Source organism: Denticeps clupeoides, chromosome 5 (assembly GCF_900700375.1).
Source record: "Denticeps clupeoides chromosome 5, fDenClu1.1, whole genome shotgun sequence".
Lineage (NCBI taxonomy): Eukaryota > Metazoa > Chordata > Actinopteri > Clupeiformes > Denticipitidae > Denticeps > Denticeps clupeoides.
In genome coordinates this window covers 661,384-685,859 of record NC_041711.1, presented here as the reverse complement: position 1 = coordinate 685,859, position 24,476 = coordinate 661,384, and the positions used below count along the sequence as shown (strand labels likewise).

At 48.0% G+C, this 24,476-nt stretch overlaps 2 protein-coding genes across 8 annotated transcripts in view; both read right to left on the bottom strand.

Moving 5' to 3' along the window:
- LOC114790077 (protein TANC1-like) overlaps positions 1-10,987 on the bottom strand; it is a 39,010-nt gene extending 28,023 nt beyond the window's left edge. The window contains exons 1-2 of one of the 2 annotated variants that reach the window (XM_028979786.1): positions 10,927-10,987; positions 2,954-3,032 (exon numbers count right to left, since the gene is read on the bottom strand). In XM_028979786.1, coding sequence (XP_028835619.1) covers positions 2,954-3,014 — 61 coding nt within the window. In that variant the 5' untranslated portion in view covers positions 3,015-3,032; positions 10,927-10,987. Of the gene's footprint in view, positions 1-2,953; positions 3,033-10,050; positions 10,113-10,926 lie in introns of those variants that run through there. The other variant, XM_028979787.1, reaches the window with a different exon arrangement.
- Positions 10,988-11,912: 925 nt separating this feature from the next.
- The window catches only part of pkp4 (plakophilin 4), a 26,035-nt gene continuing 13,471 nt past the window's right edge, over positions 11,913-24,476 (bottom strand). For 5 of the 6 annotated variants that reach the window (XM_028979342.1, XM_028979341.1, XM_028979337.1 and 2 more), the window contains 15 exons: positions 20,280-20,432; positions 19,804-20,005; positions 19,574-19,706; positions 18,859-19,072; positions 16,673-16,856; positions 16,184-16,301; positions 15,884-16,069; positions 14,176-14,349; positions 13,943-14,093; positions 13,468-13,660; positions 13,309-13,393; positions 13,114-13,231; positions 12,892-13,023; positions 12,468-12,541; positions 11,913-12,389 (listed from right to left, as the gene is read on the bottom strand). In XM_028979342.1, coding sequence (XP_028835175.1) covers positions 12,153-12,389; positions 12,468-12,541; positions 12,892-13,023; positions 13,114-13,231; positions 13,309-13,393; positions 13,468-13,660; positions 13,943-14,093; positions 14,176-14,349; positions 15,884-16,069; positions 16,184-16,301; positions 16,673-16,856; positions 18,859-19,072; positions 19,574-19,706; positions 19,804-20,005; positions 20,280-20,432 — 2,354 coding nt within the window. In that variant the 3' untranslated portion in view covers positions 11,913-12,152. The remainder of the gene's footprint in view (positions 12,390-12,467; positions 12,542-12,891; positions 13,024-13,113; positions 13,232-13,308; positions 13,394-13,467; positions 13,661-13,942; positions 14,094-14,175; positions 14,350-15,883; positions 16,070-16,183; positions 16,302-16,672; positions 16,857-18,858; positions 19,073-19,573; positions 19,707-19,803; positions 20,006-20,279; positions 20,433-24,476) is intronic. The other variant, XM_028979340.1, reaches the window with a different exon arrangement.

Sequence of the window (24,476 nt, the reverse complement as noted above, 5' to 3'; positions counted from 1 at the left end):
ACACACAGCAACTGTTCCAATAAAACCTGCGGGGGGGGCGTGACGTAGACCCCACCTGCTGTGAGCACACACCCACACAGCTCCCCGAAGCCCCGCCCACCAGTTCCAAGTCGTCCTTTCAGACACTTCCTACCTCAGAGGGGACTTTCAAAGCCTCCTTAAACAGAACACACATGGCTTATTTCTGGAAAAGCGGCCCGCTGAGGTTTCTGAACTGAAGTCCTTCCACAGCTGTGCTTCTGCCTCTGACTGGAAACCAGTCAGATTCCCTCTAATCTCCACATTTCTCATGGAAACACCCTTAAAAGAACTGTGCTAAAAACGGAAGGAAACAGCAGCAGAAAGGTAGAAGGCGGCTCTATATTTCTGTTGCGAGCCTGACTAATTATAACAGGAGAACCAAATAATGGATATGAAAAGGCCATTTCATCAAGTAGAAATGAGTTTTCTGGATTGCAATCCAAACATCTGTAAATAACTGGGCTGTGTCCAGCTTCGCAGTTCACTAAAGCGTCCTATATTATTTTGACTGAGAGGGGTGACATTATGCCCTTCCCAACTTAATTGTGGAACCATCGCTTCATGTTGCTTGTGGCAGAAAGAGAGAGAGAGACTCAGGGTTACGTGTCTTGCACAATAGCAAGTGGGGTTTGAACCTGGGTCTTCTGGTTCATAGCTTCTCAGAAACAGCCAGGAGAGCTGATAAATGTCTGATAAATGCCTTAAATGTAAAATGTTTGTACATTTGCAGTTTCTTCAGCAGGATGTTACCATCTTACCTCTTGCCTTTAAAAATGGTTTTACCTCAGTCAACATAAAAAATTGTTGTTTCTTCTGTTATCAAAGCTTCAACATTTACAATTCCATTTTGTGACATGGAGCTTAATTTAATATCAATATCAAAGTCAAAGGGAGAAGACCTAGCAACCACTGAAACTTGAACACACACACACACACACACACAGGTTATCAGGCGCTTTAATTCCAGCAAACGTGACCACGCCCACTACCCACACCAACATGCAGGTTATCAGGCGCTTTAATTCCTATTGAACGTGACCACGCCCACTACCAACACCAACATGCAGGTTATCAGGCGCTTTAATTCCAGCGAACGTGACCACGCCCACTACCAACACCAACATGCAGGTTATCAGGCGCTTTAATTCCAGCGAACGTGACCACGCCCACTACCAACACCAACATGCAGGTTATCAGGCGCTTTAATTCCAGCGAACGTGACCACGCCCACTACCAACACCAACATGCAGGTTATCAGGCGCTTTAATTCCAGCGAACGTGACCACGCCCACTACCGACACCAACATGCAGGTTATCAGGCGCTTTAATTCCAGCAAACGTGACCACACCCACTACCAACACCAACATGCAGGTTATCAGGCGCTTTAATTCCTAGTGAACGTGACCACGCCCACTACCCACACCAACATGCAGGTTATCAGGCGCTTTAATTCCTATTGAACGTGACCACGCCCACTACCCACACCAACATGCAGGTTATCAGGCACTTTAATTCCTAGTGAACGTGACCACGCCCACTACCAACACCAACATGCAGGTTATCAGGCACTTTAATTCCTAGTGAACGTGACCACGCCCACTACCAACACCAACATGCAGGTTATCAGGCGCTTTAATTCCTAGTGAACGTGACCACACCCACTACCAACACCAACATGCAGGTTATCAGGCGCTTTAATTCCTAGTGAACGTGACCACGCCCACTACCCACACCAACATGCAGGTTATCAGGCGCTTTAATTCCTATTGAACGTGACCACGCCCACTACCCACACCAACATGCAGGTTATCAGGCACTTTAATTCCTAGTGAACGTGACCACGCCCACTACCAACACCAACATGCAGGTTATCAGGCGCTTTAATTCCAGCGTTCTGATGGGGGAACTATGAAACTACTATAAAGTCTTGTTTTTAGCCAGGAAAACATGACCTGTTTCCTGAACCAAATGCCTGCTATATGCTGATGCCCTCGGGATATTACATATGGGCCCAAACATATGTTGCATAAAATAATTCATGCACAACAAATTCATGTCCGTGATAGGCAGCTCAGTGTTATTTGGATGCTCCCTTGACATTACATAACTGAATTGTTATGTGTTGTGCCACAAATTTTATGCTGTTAGTTACGGTCTCATCAAGTTTTGACACGACACACTTTAAGAGTCTTGCTGAAGCGCCGGGACTTCTGAAACTTCCCCAGAATGAGGCTAATTGAAACAGTAGCGATTTAAAATATCATCAGGGGACAAGAATCAGGGACAGGAGTGCTGAGCTCAATGAGGACGAGAAGCAGACTCTAGATCCAGGGCTGATCCTGCTGAAGTGCATGGAGATGTTAATCTGAAACACAGTCGTGGTTCCTCTGTGCTGGAATGACGTGTTATAGCGTGGGTGTTTGTGTGACATCACTAATTTCCTGCTTAGGGTGAAGGGTTTAGGGCCACATTTCATGCAGTGAAGCATCAAGGCAGGACCTGTCCCCTCGAGGCAAAACGTCAGAGTTGACAGAAGGGCTAAATACAGATGCGTCTCAGTTACACACACCAACGAGGACAAACAAGGTCCACATGACCGTCCACAGTTGGGTGGTTAAGGGCTATGAACCAGAAGACCCAGGTTCAAATCCCACTTACTACCATTGTGTCCCTGAGCAGGACATTTAAACCTGAGCGTCTCCAGGGGGGGACTGTCCCTGTAACTACTGATTGCAAGACGCTCTGGATAAGGGCGTCTGGTAAATGCTGTAAATGTAAGTGCAGAGGGGTTACAGAATGATTGTTGTACATTACATTACAGACACACAATAATGGATATTTGAGTGTTAAGTGTCCTCAGTCACCTAAACCTTCAGTTAACACACATTCATCACACAGGCATAGCCATCTTATTTTCCCAGTCTTCCTCACCTGGATCCTTCTTCCCTCTTCCTCCTCCTCCTCCTCCCTTCTTCAGGACGGCCTTAAACATGCTCTCTTGCTCCTCGTCCTTCGGGAAACACAAAAATAAACCATTTACAGTCAAACTGAATCATCTGAACAGAGACTATAGATATGTGCTGTTTGTAAATTCCCCCCAATCTGTTTTCTGTAGACCCAGACTCCTCACTGGGTTTTGGATCTTTTTAGCCCAGCCAAGCACAGTAAGAACGTATTGTATATTGAAATAAATGTTCATATTACGCTTGGACAGGTGATCAATATTACAAATCAACAAAAATCAAGTATTGTTTAAAAAAATCAAAAAATAACTTCAGGTCTGAATCCAGTGATGCAACCAATGACAAAGGCAGGAGTAATCGACCAACAGAAAGGAGCACGAGCCTGCCCCAAATATCAAAATAAAAAATATATTAAATATGTAAAAACACAGACATTCTCTAATCTGAGCTCATGGTGGTCACATTTATGCTCAAATGCAGGATTTTTACAAACTTCTTTAATATTTTCACCTTTGCATTGTAGTACTTTGTATTTATACAATATTGTGTAATATATATATATATATATATATATATATATATATATATATATTTGATCAAATTGAATGCAGCCAACTGCATTTTGATTGGTAAAAACATCTGGTATTAAAATGATCATGATGACAGTGTTGTTATCGACACACAACATAGAAATGAGAACGTGACACATTGGAAACTGTATAAGAATTCAGGAATAAACCAGAATTCCTCTGTTCAAACGTGACCTACAGAATCCCCCTCAGTCCATTTCTTCAGACCTCGTTCATGATGTGCCACTATTTCTGAGAAGAGCGTGAGATTCTTCCTCCCACAGTTCCCGTATGACGGGAGAGGACGGAGAAGACCAGCTCTCGCTTACTCGCCTTCAATGAGATTCCCAGCATTCCTCATGTGATTGCTACTGCGGGGAGGAACGTGGGGGCAGAAGATATTACACTCTGATGAAAACTAATAACACGGATAATAAACTGACATGCTGAGGATCGGTTGTACCTTGTAACGAAGTTGGTTTCATAAAAAAAAAAACTTCACATTGATATATATATATATATATATGCCTATTATTCATTTTTTCCCCAGGCAATGCCATTGTTATTACAGGAAGTTAAGAGCTGGAAAAGAATGATTTCATGTTACAAGAACATAGATTTGGTCCACAGTAAAATACACACGATCACAGTGGGCATGCTGGATAAATCACATATGTTTTGCTTTTATATCAATCTTATTGGTCCCCTAATTCTGTATCTGAAGTCTCTTGGTGAATTACAGCTGCTTTGATCCAGTCCCACAATGAGATTTCCCAGGACGCTTCTAATTCTTATTAATATTAAATGAGGAGGAGAGAGGTGGGACAAGGAGGAGAGCGGCCAATAGAAGTGAGCGGGCATAAACACCATCCACCAACCACAATGGATGTATTTGTCCTTCACAAACCCCTTCGCACAGCTTTCTTTGGCAAGCCATGCATCGTGGAATTGGCATTTTCCGGCCCTTCCACTGACTAGTGCCAACGTAAATCTGGTTGCACCTAAAGCGACTACACAGCCTACGTAGACCACATACAGGAGCTGCTAGAATATAGTGCCGAAAATCTACAGAAGAACAAACTTTCGTAAATTAAAAATCAGCGTAGGCATCATTTTAAACAAACATGTGATGGCAAAATAATAATAATAACCATAATAATAATAATAATTAATGAAAGTGATTGAAAATTCCTCAAAAGGGTGGTGGTTTTTAATGGCTGTTTTCAGATTCACGAACTTTCCAGGATATCAAGGACCCGAGGGAACCCTGCTAAATATTCAACTCCTAAGAAACGTGGGACATTCATACGCTTCAACACAGTTACCTTCCAAAAAGTGGAAAATGTGGGTCATATCATCCACCTTTATTTGTAGCTTACTAATAAAATGTCTGGGAAGAAGAGTTCTTCATGGAAATATGTCCGACACTGAGGGAGCATGTGGATCATTTCTGGGAGTTATTGGGAATCCACAGGTAAAACTTTGACAGGTCACCAGTTAACCAGCGATCAGGGGCTTTAACAGCATGATTACAGACATCTTCACTTAACTTAATTATCACATCTGCCAGAAATATATTGCATGTCGCTCCCATGTGAGAAAAAGCTAAATGTTTTCCTAATCCTGCGAAGAAGCCTGAATACAAACTTCGCAGGAAACTTCAGAGACGTAAGACTGAGACGGAGCACGATTTCCCCCCCAGATCGGACTCTGAAGACCACATCCTGCAGATGTGGTGCAGGGCGAAGCACGCCGTCCACAGCTGTCCTCGCAATATGTGTTCAACCGAAACAGGGGCTGGCCCCGCCCATTCCAAACATTACAATACTTGGTCAATATAATCTCATTTATTTAATAATAATAAATAAAAAATAACTGATTCATTTTAAGTACAGTGGACACAGAAAGTATTCAGACCCCCTCAAATGTTTCACTTTGTTATATATATTACAGCCATTTGCTAAATCATTTATGTTCATTTTTTCTTCATTAAATGTCCACACAGCGCCTCATATTAATAGAAAAATTTGAAATTTATTAACAAAGAAAAACTGGAAGATCACATGGTCCTCAGTATTCAGACCCTTTACGCGGTATTTAGAAGCAGCTCCCTTTTGATCTAATACAGCCATGAGTCTTTTGGGGCTCTTCTGCCATTCCTCCTTGCAGATCCTCTCCAGTTCTGGCAGGTTGGAGAGTAAACGATGGTGGACAGGCATTTTTAGGTCTCTCCAGAGATGTTTAAGTCAGGGCTCAGTCACAGTGTTGTTGTTGTGGAGCCAATCCTTTGTAATTGTAGCTGTGTGCTCAGGGTCATTGTGTTGCTGGAAGGTAAACCTTCGTCCAGTCTGAGGTCCTGAGCACTCTGGAGAAGGTTTTTGTGCAGGAAATCCCTGTGCCGCCGCATTCATCTTTCCCTCGATTACCTGCAGCTGAAAAACCGTATGATGCTGCCACCACCATGCTTCACTGTTGGGGCTGAATTGGTTTTCTCCACACATACCACTTAGAATTAAGGCCAAAAAGTTCTATCTTGGTCTCATCAGACCATAAGTTCTATCTTGGTTCTCACCATCTTTGAATCCTTCAGGTGTTTTTAAGAAAACTCCATGTGGGCTTTCATGTGTCTTGCACTGAGGAGAGGCTTCCGTCAGGTCCCTCTGCCATAAAACCACGACTGGTGGAGGACTGCAGTGATGGTTGACTTTCTACAACGTTCTCCATTTCCTGACTGCGACCTGTAAGCTCTTATATAGACAGGGGCGTGGCTTTCCTAACCAATCAAACACAGCTGGACTCAAACGAAGGTGTAGAACCATCTCAAGGACGATCAGAAGAAGAGTCTGAATACTTTGGACCGTGTGATTTTTTCAGTTTTTCTTTGTTAATAAAACTGCAAAAATGTCAACAATTCTGTGTTTTTCTGTCAATATGGGAGCTGTGTGTACATTAATGAGGGACAAAATGAACTTAAATGATTTTAGCAGATGGCTGCAATATAACAAAGAGTGAAAATGTTAAGGGCGTCTGAATACTTTACGTACCTACTGTATTTAACGTGTGCTACTGAAATTACGCACTCATGAAGACATAAACCGGACTGACTGGCCAACGTCTTCATGTTCGGGAAAACTGCATGAATCCATTTGGTCCCTGACTGAATCGTTCAGCGTTTTGTAAGTTTGTGCCGCAAGCAGCGCGAATGTTGTCAACCCCACCTCCTTCGACACCTTCAATACGTACAGAACATTCCATTTCCCACTCGTCTCTGTAGTCGTTTTAAACATTGTTCAGAAGAACTGGGATTCATTCGATCAGAGGCAGTTTGATCATCTCGTGTCTACACCACAACAGAAGCTCCAGATTTTTACAGCCAACATGTTTATTTGCCATTTCCTACTGAACAGACTTTGAACAGTTGTGATTCAGGCTGAACAGCTGAACTGAAATGAGCCAGATGTAAAAACTGGTCCATATGAAGGACACGTGGCACTTTATTGACCGAGTGTGTGAGTAAAATAAACGGTTTCTACTGGAGAAAAGTAGTGGTGATCGTGAAGAAAATCCTGAGCCTGAATTTATTTAATAAATAACAACACATAAAGCATAAAGAATTCTCAAAAACGGGTACATTTTAAGAAAGATGTACTACATATAGTAGCCTAGTGGGTAACACACTCGCCTATGAACCAGAAGACCCGGGTTCAAACCCCACTTACTACCATTGTGTCCCTGAGCAGGACACTTAACCCTGAGTGTCTCCAGGGGGGACTGTCCCTGTAACTACTGACTAAGTCGCTCTGGATAATGGGGTCTGGTAAATGGCGTAAATGTAAATACAGTAGTATATAAATGGGATAGTTTTGAATTTATTGTCTTGATGCATTTCTAATGAAGTTCACATCCATTCCCACCTGGACTGTGGTTGTGGCTTGTTGAACAGCGAGGTGTTTGAACGGCGGAGTAACGAACATGGAGTAAGAACTGAGTTGTGGTGTTTGGATAAAGACCTGTTAAACTTTTAAAAAATTCTCTGCATTTATTCGACTCACCACCTGAATTGGAATAACAGGAGTTTCGTATATTCTGTATATGTGGCCACATCGCCAATATTTCCAAATCAAACGAACATTTACTAAATTTATTTACAGCAACGCGAAAACCTTTAACCAATCACCCAAACACATGTACAAGCAGCGCCTCATATGAAATGTTAGAGATGGACATAGAGACATTTCACAGCGGGAAACTCATCTCCACCCACATCAACCCTGGAGTCAGTTTAGTTAGTCGGTAAACTACGAGAGAACGACATATCGTCGCTTCAGTCCACGTACGCATGTAAATGGCATCGTTCATGTAATCGCACGATCTGATATTGCAAATCGAGACAGAAGGCTTCATTCATTTGGTTTAAAAAACAAAAAACATACTCTTCCTGATTCAGTAGTGACAGAGACAAGAGTGAACGTCCACCGACGAGTGCAAGTCCCGCCCCTTCCTGTTCCTGATTGGCTTTTTGCTGGCGGGCCTGTTGTTGGTGTCGCTCTGAGCTGCGCCTGTCAGATCAGGATCTTTATTTATTTTGCAGAACTGTATTCACGTTCGAGTCCTGGCGAAGCAGAACGTGAAAGCACGTTGTAAGTCGCTCTGGACCAACGTAAAATACGCCGGAATGTCCATCAGCCTGGTAACCGTTACGCTAAATAACCACACTGAACGAACGAAGCGAAGTCCGTCCCAACCGACTAGAGGACAGAACATAAAGAGGTCTAATTCCTCTGCAGAGTTCAAGGCGTGGCCTTTCCGACGACACTGCGCCCAGGACGGGGTCAATAAAAACCCAGTGGTGACCCAGCAAGCAAAGAAGAGGGTTCAAATCCTGAGGTCCCCTTGATCAAGGTAGCGTCCCCTAGAGGCGTGAACCTTCACTGGTCTCACGGTTCAATTTGATGATCATGGCAACAATTACCAGCACTACTGGAGCTTCTATACCGCCGAGATTCATTTCAACACCACTGAAATGAGCAGCCATGACAGGCGGGACCTTCATCAAGGGGACCGGGATTCGAACCTTCTGATTACGGGGCCGCTTCCTCACCTGCTAGAACACCACTGCCCCTTCTTTTTTCTTCCATACTGTAATTTGTCTGCTCCTCGCACACTTAAGTCCTCACTTGGGGACAGTGGTGGCCTAAGGAAGCGGCCGCGTAATCAGAAGGTTGCCGGTTCGAATCCCAATCTGCCAAGGTGCCACTGAGGTCCCCTTGATGAAGGTCCCGTCCCCACACACTGCTCCCCGGGCGCCTGTCATGGTGCCCACTGCTCACCAAGGGTGATGGTTAAATACAGAGGACACATTTCACTGTGTGCACCGTGTGCTGTGCATCACAAATGACAATCATTTCACTTCACTAACTTTTCTATGAATATCTGTTTTAATATAAACTCTGGACATACAACGTTAGAACCCGAGTCCATGCATGTAATTACAGAGCGGAGAAGATGGCAGAACGTAGCTCCAGGATCCAGGCGGCTGCGGGTTTGACCACCGCTGGCCCTGAAGCTTGTAATAACGGCCGTTTCAGCCGGAGCGTAATAACCCAAACGAAGGGCGAAAAACCAGCACACACACCCACAATAAATAAGCAGCGTCCTCCGAGCTCCCATCATGCAACAGGAGCGGCGGTCAAAACTGGAGACACGCTGGACAACTTAGTATTTGTAGAACCTGTTTTCTCAGACTCGCCTCTTTTTACCTTCATGGCTGCTTTCTCTCTTCATTATACACACACACACACACCTCACACACACACACACCCTCACACACACACCTCTCTCTCTCTCACACATACACACACACACCTCTCTCTCTCTCACACATACACACACACACCTCTCTCTCTCTCTCACACACACACACACACACACACACCTCTCTCTCTCTCTCTCACACACACACACACACACCTCTCTCTCTCCCACACATACACACACACACACACACCTCTCTCTCTCCCACACATACACACACACACACACCTCTCTCTCTCTCACACACACACACACACACACCTCTCTCTCTCTCTCACACACACACACACACACCTCACACACACACCCTCACACACACACCTCTCTCTCTCTCACACACACACACACACACACACACACACCTCTCTCTCTCTCTCACACCACACACACACCTCTCTCTCTCTCACACATACACACACACCTCTCTCTCTCCCACACACACACACCTCTCTCTCTCCCACACACACACACACCCTCTCTCTCTCCCACACACACACCTCTCTCTCTCCCACACACACCAACACCCTCTCTCTCTCCTCTTCTCACCACACACCTCTCTCTCTCTCCTCACACACACACCTCTCTCTCTCTCACACATACACACACACACCTCTCTCTCTCACACACACACACACACCTCTCACATAATAATAATAAAGTTGTTTTGGGGCTTTTTACTCACAGAAGTTCAGTCCAGGACCATGAATGAGAAGCTGGACGTGAGTCCTCGGTAAATGAATGAGAAGATGGACGTGAGTCCTCGGTAAATGAATGAGAAGATGGACGTGAGTCCTCGGTAAATGAATGAGAAGATGGACGTGAGTCCTCGGTAAATGAATGAGAAGATGGACGTGAGTCCTCGGTAAATGAATGAGAAGCTCATGAATGGCCGCTGGAGGTGTCACATTCATTATTGATGCTGCTGATCATCTGAAACGGGGACGAGGACCTTTAAATACGCCTCGTGGCAGCGAAACGGAGGAAAATGGCCTCGTTTCCTTTTACGGAAGACGTGGCCTCGATCTTGTCCCAGGGTGGCGTGAAATCAGAGCATGATGGATGCTCGGGACTTCGGCGCCAGATAAATTATTCTGTGATGTTAGAAATATGGTACGACATCCTGTCCCCACACGTCCCCTCTCCTCTGAAACCATGCTCCACGCCAACGCCCTCCACACCTGCACCGGACCTCGGGACTCCTGTAGGCGTGGGAGGGTGTGGCTGTCCACCTGTGGGACAGAGTGGACACATACACACACACACCCATACACACTCCAACACACACTCATATACACATACACACACCAACACACACACTCATATATATATATATATATATACACACACACCAACTCACATACCCATACACTCCAACACACACACACACACCCCATATACACACACGCACTCCAACACACACACACACACATTCATACACTCCAACACACACTCACACCAAAACAGTCCACACCCGGAGTAGAACCCTGAGTACATGTCCCACCAGCCGCAGTCCGGCTTCTGTCCCCGAGTAAAGTTGGACTGTAGTGGGTAGAAATACCTGCTTCTCCGGTCCGGGTCCCTCCGCAGGAGCTGCTGAAGTGAGCGGCAGGCGGGTCCGCGTCCCTCCGTCCGTGTGTCTGTCGCTCAAACCCGCAACTTACCGCGCTGGTTGGTCCGGAGCGGCGCCCTCTGGCGGCAGGAGGTCTCAGTGCAACAAGTGGAGAATTCGACAAGTGACCAGAATTGAGCAGAAAAAGACACGTTTAAAAAAAAAAACCATTTTATTCCACATTATTTGACAGGGTTATGATACTATAGTTATTCGTTCGACTCTGCAGCGGTCTGACAGTACTCCACCGCACTCAACATATGTGATATCTTATTTTATAATATACATATATATTTTTACAGTAAAAGACATAAATGTACAAGACTCCATGGCACATATACATCTGGACAGTAGTTACGCGATGTGACAGGACAGGAGGACATTTCGTCTTCTTCTGCACAGAATATCTTCATCAGGTTTGTTGTTCACACACTTAAATTCTTGATACGTTTGATACATTTTCCCTTTCTGATGCACACACACTCACTCTCTCTCTCACACACACACACACACACTCACTCTCTCTCACACACACACACACACACACACACTCACTCTCTCTCACACACACACTCACTCTCTCTCTCACACACACACACACTCACTCTCTCTCACACACACACACACACACACACTCTCACTCACACACACACACACTCTCTCTCACACACACACACACACACGCACGCTCGCACACACACACCACACACACACACACGCTCGCTCACACACACACGCACTCGCGCACACACACACACACCACTCTCTCTCACACACACACACACACTCTCCTCTCCACACACTCACACACACACTCACTCTCTCACACACACACACTCACTCTCTCTCTCACACACACACACACACTCACTCTCTCTCACACACACACTCACTCTCTCCACACACACACACTCACTCTCTCTCACACACACACTCACTCTCTCTCACACACACACACACACACACTCTCACACTCACTCTCTTACACACACACACGGTAATCGAACATATAAACAGATAAAACACACACTCATACATAAAATAAATAATAAATAGACAAAGCGGTTTATTTGGCTGACTGACAGGCCCTTTATCACAAAAAAATCTGATTAAATTAATTACAAACTCCACACACACATCCCTCACACACACACACTGTTCACGTTGACGGGTCTCTAGACCCAGGAGTCGGGCGAGGACGGGTACGCCTGCGCCCTGCAGGAGGGCCTGCGGGTGGAGGAGTAGAAGTCCACGTAGTTGGTGGTGGCTTTGTTGTGCGGCGGGGCGGCGTAGTCGTAGGGAAGCGGCTCGTCCAGGTAGGGGTCGTCGTAGCCCTGCGGCGAGGACAGGTACATTCCGTAGGTGTCGTAAACGCCCCGGCTGGGCTCGGCCGTGTAGTACAGGGGTGGATGCTGCGGCGGAGGAACATGCAGAACGTTAAAATCCTTCAGACCTGGACGCAGCCGCGCTGCAGAAGGACCACGTCTCACCTGAGACCTTCCGGATTCTTCTCTTGTGGGCGAGCAGTAGGACCCTATGAAGTAGGGCGATGGCTTGGTAGACCCTGCGGGTGACAGAGAGCGTGACATTCTGCTGCATGGTGCCGCCGGGATTACCCAGCAGGGGGCAGTAAGCGGATCGGCTTTATTGAAGTTTTGGAAAAAAAAATGACTGGAATGTGTGTGTGTGTGTATGTATGTGTGTGTTTGTGTATGTGTGTGGTTTTATTTGTATATATGTATGTGTGTGTGTGTGTGTCTCCAAGAGATCTACATTCTGTTTCGGAGGTGTGGACATTCTGATCATTCTGCTGTCAGTCCATCATATTTAAGAACAGAAATTCTAGCAGCTGAAAGGAGTCGATTTCAGTGCGAGAACTACTGAACGCGTTGTGTTACGGTAACCGCCTCGCACCTGTGTACTGGACCTTACGCGTGTCGTCGTCTCCATAGTAGTTATGAAGTTGCATAGATGACTGCGCCCGCTGGTGACTCAGGCGATGCCCTCTGATGCCCAGCATGGCAGGAGAGGAGGTGGCACTGCCACCTGCACACAGGTGACATATCCACACAATGCTGAGCGGCGCCGGAATGCCGGCGATATCGTACGCGCCCACGTCCGGCTTGAAAGCGTCACCTGTTTGCATGACGGGTGACATCTGCAGGGTGCTGGTTGGCAGGGAGGGCTGGGATCGGTACCGGTCCCGCTCCAGCGTGGACACCGGTGTGATGAAGTGGTTCTGGTTCCAGCCGTCCTGTGAGATGGGAACATGCGTGACAGGATCGTTAATCGGCTCCCGGCCAATCAGCACCCAGCGGCTCCACCCCCCACCTTTTTGTAGACGGCGCGCAGGTCTCGGTACTGCCAGAGCGTGTTCAGGACCTGGGCGGCGGCTTTCACCACCTTCATGGAGTACCTGCACACAAACATGGCGGCGGGGGTCGGACCGGGGAGGGGCGTGGCATTTAAAACGGGCGTGGCGCGACAGACCTCTCGCCGCGGCCGCGGCTGATGTTCACCAGCTTGTCGATGCCGCCGGCGAGGGCGAGCGCCCGGGCGTTCTCCGTGTTCCGACTCGCCACTTCGTGCAGCGCGCAGCACACCGCGGCCACGGTGTCGTCCGACAGCAGGGACGGCCCGTTTCCCGGGAGACGCGTCACCAGGTCCCGCATGGCGTACTTCCCTGGACGAACGAAGGCCCAGATTGACGTTTCAGGTTTGAAAGTGAGGTGATTGTCACAGCACACGGTGCACACAGTGAAACGTGTCCTCTGCATTTAACCGTCACCCTTGGTGAGCAGTGGGCACCATGACAGGCGCCCGGGGAGCAGTGTGTGGGGACGGGACCGTCATCAAGGGGACCTCAGTGGCACCTCGGCGGATCTTCTGATTACGGGGCCGCTTCCTTAACCGATAGGCCAACAAATTCAAAATGTGTCACAATGTCACAAAAGGAGAAACTGACCGATCAGCTCCTTGTTCCTGCCGTCCAGGGCCATGTTGCGCAGGGCGGTCGCCACCGAGCAGACGACGCGGTCGTTGTCCATCCGCAGCAGCTCCACCAGGATGGGCAGACCCTTCTCCTTACGGACCGCAGCGCGGATGTACGCCGCAAACTACAGATGGAGAGAGTGTGAGAAGTTGTACCAGGGCCGTACCAGGTCCGGGGCGCTCCGCTCTGGCTGTGAGCATCTATACCCTCCAGCTGCCCGCGGACAGGTTCTGCAGCGAGCCGGCCGCCCCCTCCAGCGTGGCGGGGTTGGAGCTCTCGGCCAACAGCGTGAGGTACGGCTTCACCACCGACGGGTGCCACAGCATCTCCGCCCCCTTCGGGCTGCCCGAGAATCCCGGGATGGGACCCACGCCGTCCCACTGCGGCCGAAGAGAAAGTTAATGACGAGTTACACAGCGTAGCGTAATTCAGCTTCACACACCTTCCTAGTCTACATTTTATCTACAGTAGGGTGGTAGTAGCCTGGTGGGTAACACACTCGCCTATAAAGACCCAGGTTCAAACCCCACTTACTACCATCGTGTCCCTGAGCAGGACACTTAACCCTGAGTGTCTCCAGGGGGGGACTCTCCCTGTCACTACTGATTGTAAGTCGCTCTGGATAAGGGTGTCTGGTAAATGCTGTAAATGTAAATCTCCATGGTTGGCTTTTAAAAATCGTTTAAATCAGTAGTTGTATAAATACTCTATTTTTATATTGTGGGCGTGGCTGCTGCGTATGGAGAACAGGAGTGAAATTATGGTGCTTTGCTCAGTGGCACCTCAGCGAACCGGCAACCTTCTGATTACAGGGCTGCTTATTAACCCTGGCGGTTAAGGAAGCGGCCCTGTAATCAGAAGGTTGCCGGTTCGAATCCCGATCCGCTGAGGTGCCACTGAGGTCCCCTTGATGAAGGTCCCGTCCCCACACACTGCTCCCCGGGCGCCTGTCATGGTGCCCACTACTCACCAAGGGTGATGGTTAAATACAGAGGACACGTTTCACTGTGTCACTGTCTGCTGTGCTGCAGTGTTTCACAATGACAATCACGTCACTTTCACTGTCACCTCTGTGGCTAATCTCTTAAGTTCCTTGGTCTGCTGCTGATAAGTTCTTCTGTCAAGTGGACCACGTTTTAGGGACAACACTGAATTCCTTTTCTCCACCAGCTGCTCCCTGTGAAGTGCAGGGATTTACGGATGAATTTCCTGAGCGGAGCTGTAACCTCGGCCTTGTTGGAGGGCTTTGGGTGCTGAAGGTTCTCCCCTGCTTTGTATTGGAGGGGTTCCAGTGTGCAGGTACCAGTTACAAACTGAACATCAGTATTACACCCTGCACTTTAATCTCTCATCATATCATGTCATATCACTACTACTGACATTATTATCATGTTATATCATATGAAAGGGAAGTGAAAGTGACGTGATTGACACTGCAGCGCAGCACACGGTGACACAGTGAAACGTGTCCTCTGTATTTAACCATCACCCTTGGTGAGCAGGGGCACCATGACAGGTGCCCGGGGAGCAGCGTGTGGGGACGGGACCTTCATCAAGGGGACCTCGGTGGCACCTTTTGACTTTGACCAGTTATAGCGTGAGTCCCGATAGAACAGGAAATATGTTGCATGACCTTTCAGTCGTGATAAATGAGAGAGAGAACATTATTACATCCAGAACTGTATAGATTGTTGATGTAGCCATAATTCAGTTGGGAGACACATGACAGCTTTACATTCAAGCAGGCAGTAGTGACAGGGACAGTCCCCCTGGAGACAATGTCCTGCTCAGTAAGTGGGGTTCGAACCTGGGGTATCTGGTTCATACGCGAGTGTCTTACCTACCGGCTACTACCAGCTTCCTCAACCCAGTACAGTTGGATCGTATCTCTCGCCAACGTCTGCTGAGACCCACCGGCTTCTCCTGCCGCTTCTTCTTCTTCCTCCTCAGGCCCCAGCAGCTGTAGTCGGCCTGCTTGCTGGGGGACTCGCATCCCAGCAGGGAGTCCAGCTCCTGGGATCCCTGCAGCCTGGACGGGGGCATCTCCAGCTCCAGCCGGTAGGACAGGTTCCTCAGGGTGCACACACAGTTCTCCACTATCTGAGGGGAAAGAGGAAACGGATCAAGGCAACCACCAGATGGCACCGCCTGGCAGATGGAGACCAAGTCATGAGGAGCTGGAGGAGAATATCCAGCTGTATGTTCTCCTCGTACCTTGCTGTCATAGTCGGACGTGTTGATGCAGGTCTTGATGACATAGAGCAGAGAGTCGATCAGACCCTCACAGGATCGCATCTGCCTCCGAGCCTCCTCTCCTGCTGAGCTCAGATTTCTACAGGAAGCAGAAGAGCACGACATGAGGAGGGAGAGGCCTTGTGAGAGGATCAGTGTGGGGGTAACACGGGAAAACCGATGCATCACGATGCAGTCGAGGACGATTATTTCATAGTGACGTTGTGTGGTGCTTTTCTGGTTAAAAGGTAGTGCTGGTAGTGGCTGTGGCGGTAGTGACTGATCTGAGTACAGCGCCGTTCTGCCACAAAGGGCAGAAAAACGCCTGGTGAAGGTTCACACTTCTAGTGACGGAACACTTTAGATCTTTTCACATCGTGTAGGTATGGGCTAGCAGCCAGAACCCGGAACTAGAGCGTGAAGGACTCCATGTCCTCCTCTCACTTGTACCTTCAGAAGTGGACGTGTTACCTGAGGCAGCCAGTGGTGTTCCTCAGCACCAGAGATGTATGGAGTTTGAGTTTGTGATCTTCACGCTGAGGAGCTCCGCCCCACCCCGAGTGTGGGATGATGACCGTGTTGGTGAGCACGCTCAGAGCGTCCCTCACAATCGTCATCTTCACTGAGTCGCACGATGACAGGTTCCACAGCACGCCTGAGGGACAGATGGAGGGCATTTAGCAGCAGCTCCTGTTCTACTGAGCTCCTGAGGAAGACCATAATACCCAGATCAACATGGCGCCAATCTGAAGAAGAAGAATTATCTTCTGTGATGAAAGCAGCAGCTGGTCACATGACTTTCTGACCGTACATAATAATTGTCATGATGAGAATCCACGGCACCGTGTGATTTACAGTATAAAGTGAGTAAATGTGTCCAGGTATGAAATGTCAGCATTGACATGTCATGTGACTGTTACACATGCGGGTAAACATGATGTTTACATCTGGTGTTGACATTTTGATGAGGACCAAGTGCTTTAGACTCTTTCTGAGGGGTGATAAAAGCGAGAGGAATGCACACTCTTCCCTGCCGTTCCATCCACCATGTTCATGCAGCCGCACGTAAAGTGACGTGTGTTTAAAACAGATGACAGGAAAGGGACGAGTCCTTCCTGATTGTGTGGGTATGGAATGGAAAAGGAAATCAGACGAATCAGACAGCTACTCAGATCCTCGTCCAGACCCTGGTCATCTGTAAACCAGAACCTGATCCACAATGCTGCTGCAGCACTTGTCTACAACGCTCCTTCTACGCCATACTTCTGCTACAAATCCTGCCAGTGTTCAGTCTCTCAGGGCATCAAACACTTCTCATTTACACTTACATTTTACAGCATTTGTCAGACGTCCTGATCCAGAGCGACTTACAACGTTCTTCCATGTCACCATGGATGAAGTGGTCAGTTCTGGTTCACCAGGACCCCCAACTATGAATACAATCTTTTTATTCACTCTGTTCTAGTTTCTATACAGAAGTCAGACAAGAAGAAGGTCACAAGTTCATCTAAATCTTCTCTAAAGAGGAAGGTCTTGAGCTGCCGTGTGAAGGTGCTCAGTGACTGAGCTGGAAGTTCATTCCACCACCGAGGGGCCAAGACGGAGAAGAGTCTAGATGAGCGTCTTCCTTTTACCTTCAGAGATGGAGGGACCAGTGAGCAGTACTGGAGGCTCGGAGTATACGAGGTGCAGTGCGAGGTGTAATAAGGGCTGTGAGGTAGGATGGTGCTACTCCATGTTTGGCTTTGTAGGCCAGCATCAGTATTTTGAACCTGATGGTGCAGCTACTGGGAGCCAGTGGAGGAACGTAGCAGAGGGGAGGTGTGGAGAACTTGGGAAGGTTGAAGATCAGTCGTGCTGCTGCATTTTTACTTTTAAAAGTAGAGCGCGTGGTGGTGTGCTAAAGGCCGTGAAGGTAAGCGTACAAGTGAGGCAGGAACGTTGCAGGATTGCGTCTGCTTTCTATGCACGCCGCGTTGGATTACCGCCTTTATGTTGTAGTAAAGGAGCCAGTAATCCCTGCAGATTTACACCAGATTTAAGGAGGGAACTTTTGGATGTTTTAGGTACATCGGTGAGCATTATGGGTCAATCACAGGATCAGGCAGCTGGAGGCTGCAGCTCCATCATATCAGCCAGAGGTGTTCAGAGGATAAACTCCGCCCCCCTGCGACCGGCTGCACCGAACAACCGCCTCAGACACTACACCACCGGCACATCGTCCTGGAGACGAGAGTCGCCACGGCAACAGCCAAATCATCACAGCCCCTCCCCTCCCGTCTGGACATCAGAGCAAGATAGAAAACGCACAATTTCATACACTCTGGGGACATCATGCCACCTACTGCACAGAGACACGTAGAGACAGGAATCTGGAGGAACAGATGGACTGGTTGTGTGTGATCTCCTCCTTCCTCCGCACTGTGTGTGTGTGTGTGTGTGTGTGTGTGTGTGTGTGTTACTGTTCAGTCCCGACTGCTGGGTAAAATTACAGAGCTGAACTAAAAGGTTTAAAACAGCAAACGTGTAATTTCGCTGCATGTTTCTACGAGGGGAGTGTGTGTGTGTGTGTGTGTGTGTGTGAGTTGAGGAGCGGTGACAGTGCCACACCGGTGGTGAAGACAGGGGACCCACAGAGCAGAGCTGGACTCACGCACCTGTGACCAGCTCCCTCACTTCACCGTCACTCGTCTTCCTCAGCAGCCGCAGCAGCGCCGGGACTCCGCCCGCGTTCCGCACAGACACCTTGTTGTCGTCGGTGGCCTTCCCGAACACCAGGTTCCTCAGAGCTCCGCAGGCGTGGCGCTGCACCTCCACCAGGCGGTGGTCCAGCAGGTCCACCAGCTCCTGCACGCCGCCCAGCCGGCACACCTACACGTCACGTGGAGGACAACCCGTCTCCTGAATAGGTGGCCAGGCCTATTAACTCATTATACAACTCTTTTAACATCTTCTGTTTTCATATTTTCTCCTATTTTATTCTGTTTTCTTTTCATTTTAACCTGTCCTGTTCCTGGTAATTTAACTTATTTTTTAATTGTTATCTACAGCTCCTTTGTTGTGTTAAACTTCTTTATAAATTCTGACTGTACTCACCAGACGCCCTTATCTAGAGCACCTTACAGCCAGTAGAGACAGGGACAGTCCCCCTGGAGACACTCAGGGTGAAGTGTCCTGCTCAGGGACACGCCGGGAGTTCTGGGACTCTCTGTGTTTGTTCTTACTGGTTTATAGTAATTTAAAAATGTGTATTTTATTCTGATCAGCTCATTTCATTTATTCCGTCAGTCGGATCAATAGACAGGTTATTGGTTATAGGACAGGATTTAGGACCTCAGATTTACAGTGCGGCCTGGAGGTGTGTGTTTGTACCTCGGTTTTGATTCGGTTGTCTCCGTAACAGAGGTGCTGCAGGTAGGCTGCAGCGTTGGCCTGGACAGAAGGGAAATGATGCTGGAGCATCCGGATCACCTCAGGAATTTCTGGATCCCGCCATGCAAACTCCCTACACACACACACACACACACACACACACACACACACACGTCTAGTTCGTACTCACTTCCAGCATCATGTGTAAGGTGGTCCTTCGTGCTCCTCACCTGGGGTCCTTCTGTATGCTGTCTATGGAGGGCGAGCGCGTGGCCCCGTTGTCGACGGTGACGGCGTGGCGGGCGAACGTGGCCTCAGCGGGCCGGTAGTGTGCCGAGCGGTACGGCTCCGTCAGGGTGGTGGAGTTGAGGGTGTAGGAGCCCCTCGGGAAGGACAGAGCGCTGTACTGGCTGGCAGTTCTCTGCAGGGTCCCTGACCCCAACACAGAAAGTTTATTTCACGTATTCGTTTCACGTCTGTCCGTATTATTTGTTGTTTACACGTTATTAATGTTAATCTTGCGCTGCCTGCGTCCCTTATTTGCCCCTTATTGTCCCAGACGTGAACTTTGTCAGTACGTCACGTGGTTTAAATGTTCCATGTGGCACCAGGTTCCGGAGAGACGATGCTGCGTTTCGCTACGTACCGTCTAACACGTATGTAGCTGAACTCGACTGGTCTGATCACCTGAATGGACTGCAGGTACCTGTGCTCGTCCTGTAGATGGCGCTCTGTGAGCCGTGGGTGGGGCTGTAGTAGACGGGGCGCTGGAAGGGCCGCTCGTCGTAGACGGGCGTGGCTTGGTGCTCGGGGGACGCGGCGGACCCGACTTCCTGTCCGGCGTAAGAGCTCTGCAGCCCTGAGACAGAGAGAGAGAGTACATTGGGTACGTCTCAGTGGACGTCTCATCAGGAACCAGGACCTGGAGTAACTCCAGGCATATCACTGGCTGGGGAAAAAGCGGATGGATGGCTGTCTTCTCTGATATAAGAGCCTTATTCATTCTGCTGACCACACTGACCAATCACAGGAAAGCATTTCAATCACATGACTTTTGGACTGATTTCTGGCATTGGCTGTGGTTCGTATGTGGTTTTGGGCTAAATAAGAAATAAACGCAGATTGAGGTTCTGCCACCAGGTTCCAGCTGCAACGTGTTAATTCAGCCTCTGAAGTCCACCAGGAGTCGGTGGAGAAGTATTTAAGGAGAAAAGTAGCGCAGCTCGTCCAACAGGGAATCCGCTAAAAACTCGGCACTCGGCCCAGCCAAGAGAAATCTGCTGTTTTACAGTGGGCCAAGTATTTATTCAGCCACCAATTGTGCAAGTTCTCCCACTTAAAAAGATGAGAGAGGCCTGAGAGAGCCAAAATGAGAAAAAAAATCCCGAAAATCACATCCTCTGATTTTTAAAGAATTTATTTGCAAATTATGGTGGAAATTAGTATTTGGTCACTAACAAACAAGCAAGATTTCTGACTCTCACAGACCTATAAGTTCTTCTGTAAAAGGCTCCTCTGTCCTGCACTCATTACCTGTAGTAATGACACCTGTTTGAACTCATTATCAGTATAAAAGACACCCGTCCACAACCTCAAACAGTCACACTCCAAACTCCACTATGGCCAAGGACACCAGACCTGCACAAGGCTGGGAAGACTGGATCTGCAATAGGTAAGCAGCTTGGTGTGAAAAAAATTACCTGTGGTTAGAAAATGGAGGACATACAAGACCACTGTTAATCTCCCTTGATCTGGGGCTCCATGCAAGATCTTACCCCGTGGGGTCAAAATGATTACAAGAACGGTGATCAAAAATCCCAGAACCACACGGGGGGACCTAGTGAATGACCTGCAGAGAGCTGGGACCGAAGTAACAAAGGCTACCATCAGTAACACACTATGCCACCAGAGACTCAAATCCTGCAGTGCCAGACGTGTTGCCCTGCTAAAGCCAGTACATGTCCGGGCCCGTCTGAAGTTTGCTAGAGAGCATCTGGATGATCCAGAAGAGGATTGGGAGAATGTCATATGGTCCAATGAAACCAAAATAGAACTTTTTGGTAAAAACTCCAAAGAACACCATACCTACTGTGAAGTATGGGGGTGGAAACATCATGCTTTGGGGTTGTTTTTCTGCAAAGGGACCCGGACGAATGGGGCCATGTATCGTGAGATTTTGAGTGAAAACCTCCTTCCATCAGCAAGGGCATTGAAGATGGAACGTGGCTGGGTCTTTCAGCATGACAATGATCCCAAACACACCGCCCGGGCAACGAAGGAGTGGCTTCGTAAGAAGCATTTCAAGGTGCTGGAGTGGCCTAGCCAGTCTCCACATCTCAACCCCATAGAAAGGAGGGAGGGAGTTGAAAGTCCGTGTTACCCAGCGACAGCCCCAAAACATCACTGCTCTAGAGGAGATCTGCATGGAAGAATGGGCCAAAATACCAGCAACAGTATGAAAACCTTGTGAAGACTTACAGAAAACGTTTGACCTCCATCATTGCCAACAAAGGGTATATAACAAAGTATTGAAATGAACTTTTGTTAGTGACCAAATACTAATTTTCCACCATAATTTGCAAATAAATTCTTTAAAAATCAGAGGATGTGATTTTCTGGATTTGTTTCTCATTGTGTCTCTCATAGTTGAGGTTTACCTATGATGAAAATGACAGGCCTCTCGCATCTTTTTAAGTGGGAGAACTTGAACAACTGGTGGTACTTTTTTGGCCCACTGTATCAGAGGGCCAGTGGGTAACCGTGCTCAGAGTAGCCAATCAGATTCCACCGCACACTGATCCGCAGTGTTGAGTGTGGTGTTTTATACAGATACCACACTCTGAGTGTGTGTATGTGGGTGTGTCTCTCCCTGCGTGTGTGTGAGCGTGTGTGTCTGTGCGCGACTGTTTGCATGTGTGTGTGTGTGTGCGTGTGTGTGTGTGCATGCACTGTTAGATTTGAGACAGGATTAGTGTAATACACACACACACACACACACAGATATAAATCCATCAGGCTGACAGACCGTAACTGACAGTGATGCCAGGAGCCACAGGGGGGTGACAGCAGGACGCTGAGACTGCGCATCATATACTGGACACGAGGTGTCTTTTATTCAATCAATATAGTAACAGTAGAAAATAAACACAGAGGACTTAAATACACACATCCCAGCTGGACAGGACAGGCACACTGCGGTCAATATAACACACACACGCACATACACACACATGCACACACATTCAAATACACACACACACCCACACACACACACACTCAAATACACACATCCCAGCTGGACAGGACAGGCACACTGCGGTCAATATAACACACACACACACATACACGCACATATGCACACACATTCAAATACACACACCCACACACACACACTCAAATACACACATCCCAGCTGGACAGGACAGGCACACTGCGGTCAATATAACACACACACGCACATACACACACATGCACACACATTCAAATACACACACACACCCACACACACACACACTCAAATACACACATCCCAGCTGGACAGGACAGGCACACTGCGGTCAATATAACACACACACACACATACACGCACATATGCACACACATTCAAATACACACACCCACACACACACACTCAAATACACACATCCCAGCTGGACAGGACAGGCACACTGCGGTCAATATAACACACACACGCACATACACACACATGCACACACATTCAAATACACACACACACCCACACACACACACACTCAAATACACACATCCCAGCTGGACAGGACAGGCACACTGCGGTCAATATAACACACACACACACATACACGCACATATGCACACACATTCAAATACACACACCCACACACACACACTCAAATACACACATCCGAGCTGGACAGGACAGGCACACTGCGGTCAATATAACACACACACGCACATACACACACATGCACACACATTCAAATACACACACACACCCACACACACACACACTCAAATACACACATCCCAGCTGGACAGGACAGGCACACTGAGGTCAATATAACACACACACATGCACATACACACACCCACCCTGCCACACACACACAAATTCAAATACACACACACACACGCACGCACAGACACATACATTCCAATACACACACACACACACACACACACATAAATCTTTAAGAAATTACTGTATTACTGTAACTGAACAGAGCGTTGTGGCTGCAGATTCGCGCTCGGGTTTAAAAGGTCTTTCTGGAGATCGCACAATACACACAAAAACACAGCGACAAGCAATCAGTGCAGATTAATCATTCTGCACTACGAGGCCCCGGTTCGCCTGTGGACATGAGAGCTGCTTATCAGGGTGACCAGGACTTCACACACACTCAAATACACACACACACATGCAGACACACATACTCGCACACACAGACACACACCCTCAAATACACACACACGCACACACACTCAAATACACACACACACATGCAGACACACATACTCGCACACACAGACACACACCCTCAAATACACACACACGCACACACACTCAAATACACACACACGCAGACACACATACTCGCACACACAGACACACACCACACATACACATACACTCAAGTACACACACACACTCACATACACACATACTCACACAAGCATACACACGCATGCACGCACGCACGCACGCACACACACTCACGCACCGCCTGCAGGAGATGTAGCCGTCAGTAAACATCGGCTGTATGAGAATCACACGGACATTAATCTGCTCCATTTACTGAGACTTATCAGCTTCAGAGGGAACATTTGAGATGCATCACAGTTATTTAGAGATGAATTACTGGAATGGCGTTACAGTGAGTTGCTGAATGACGAGACGTAACGATGTGAAAACAAGCTGAAACTT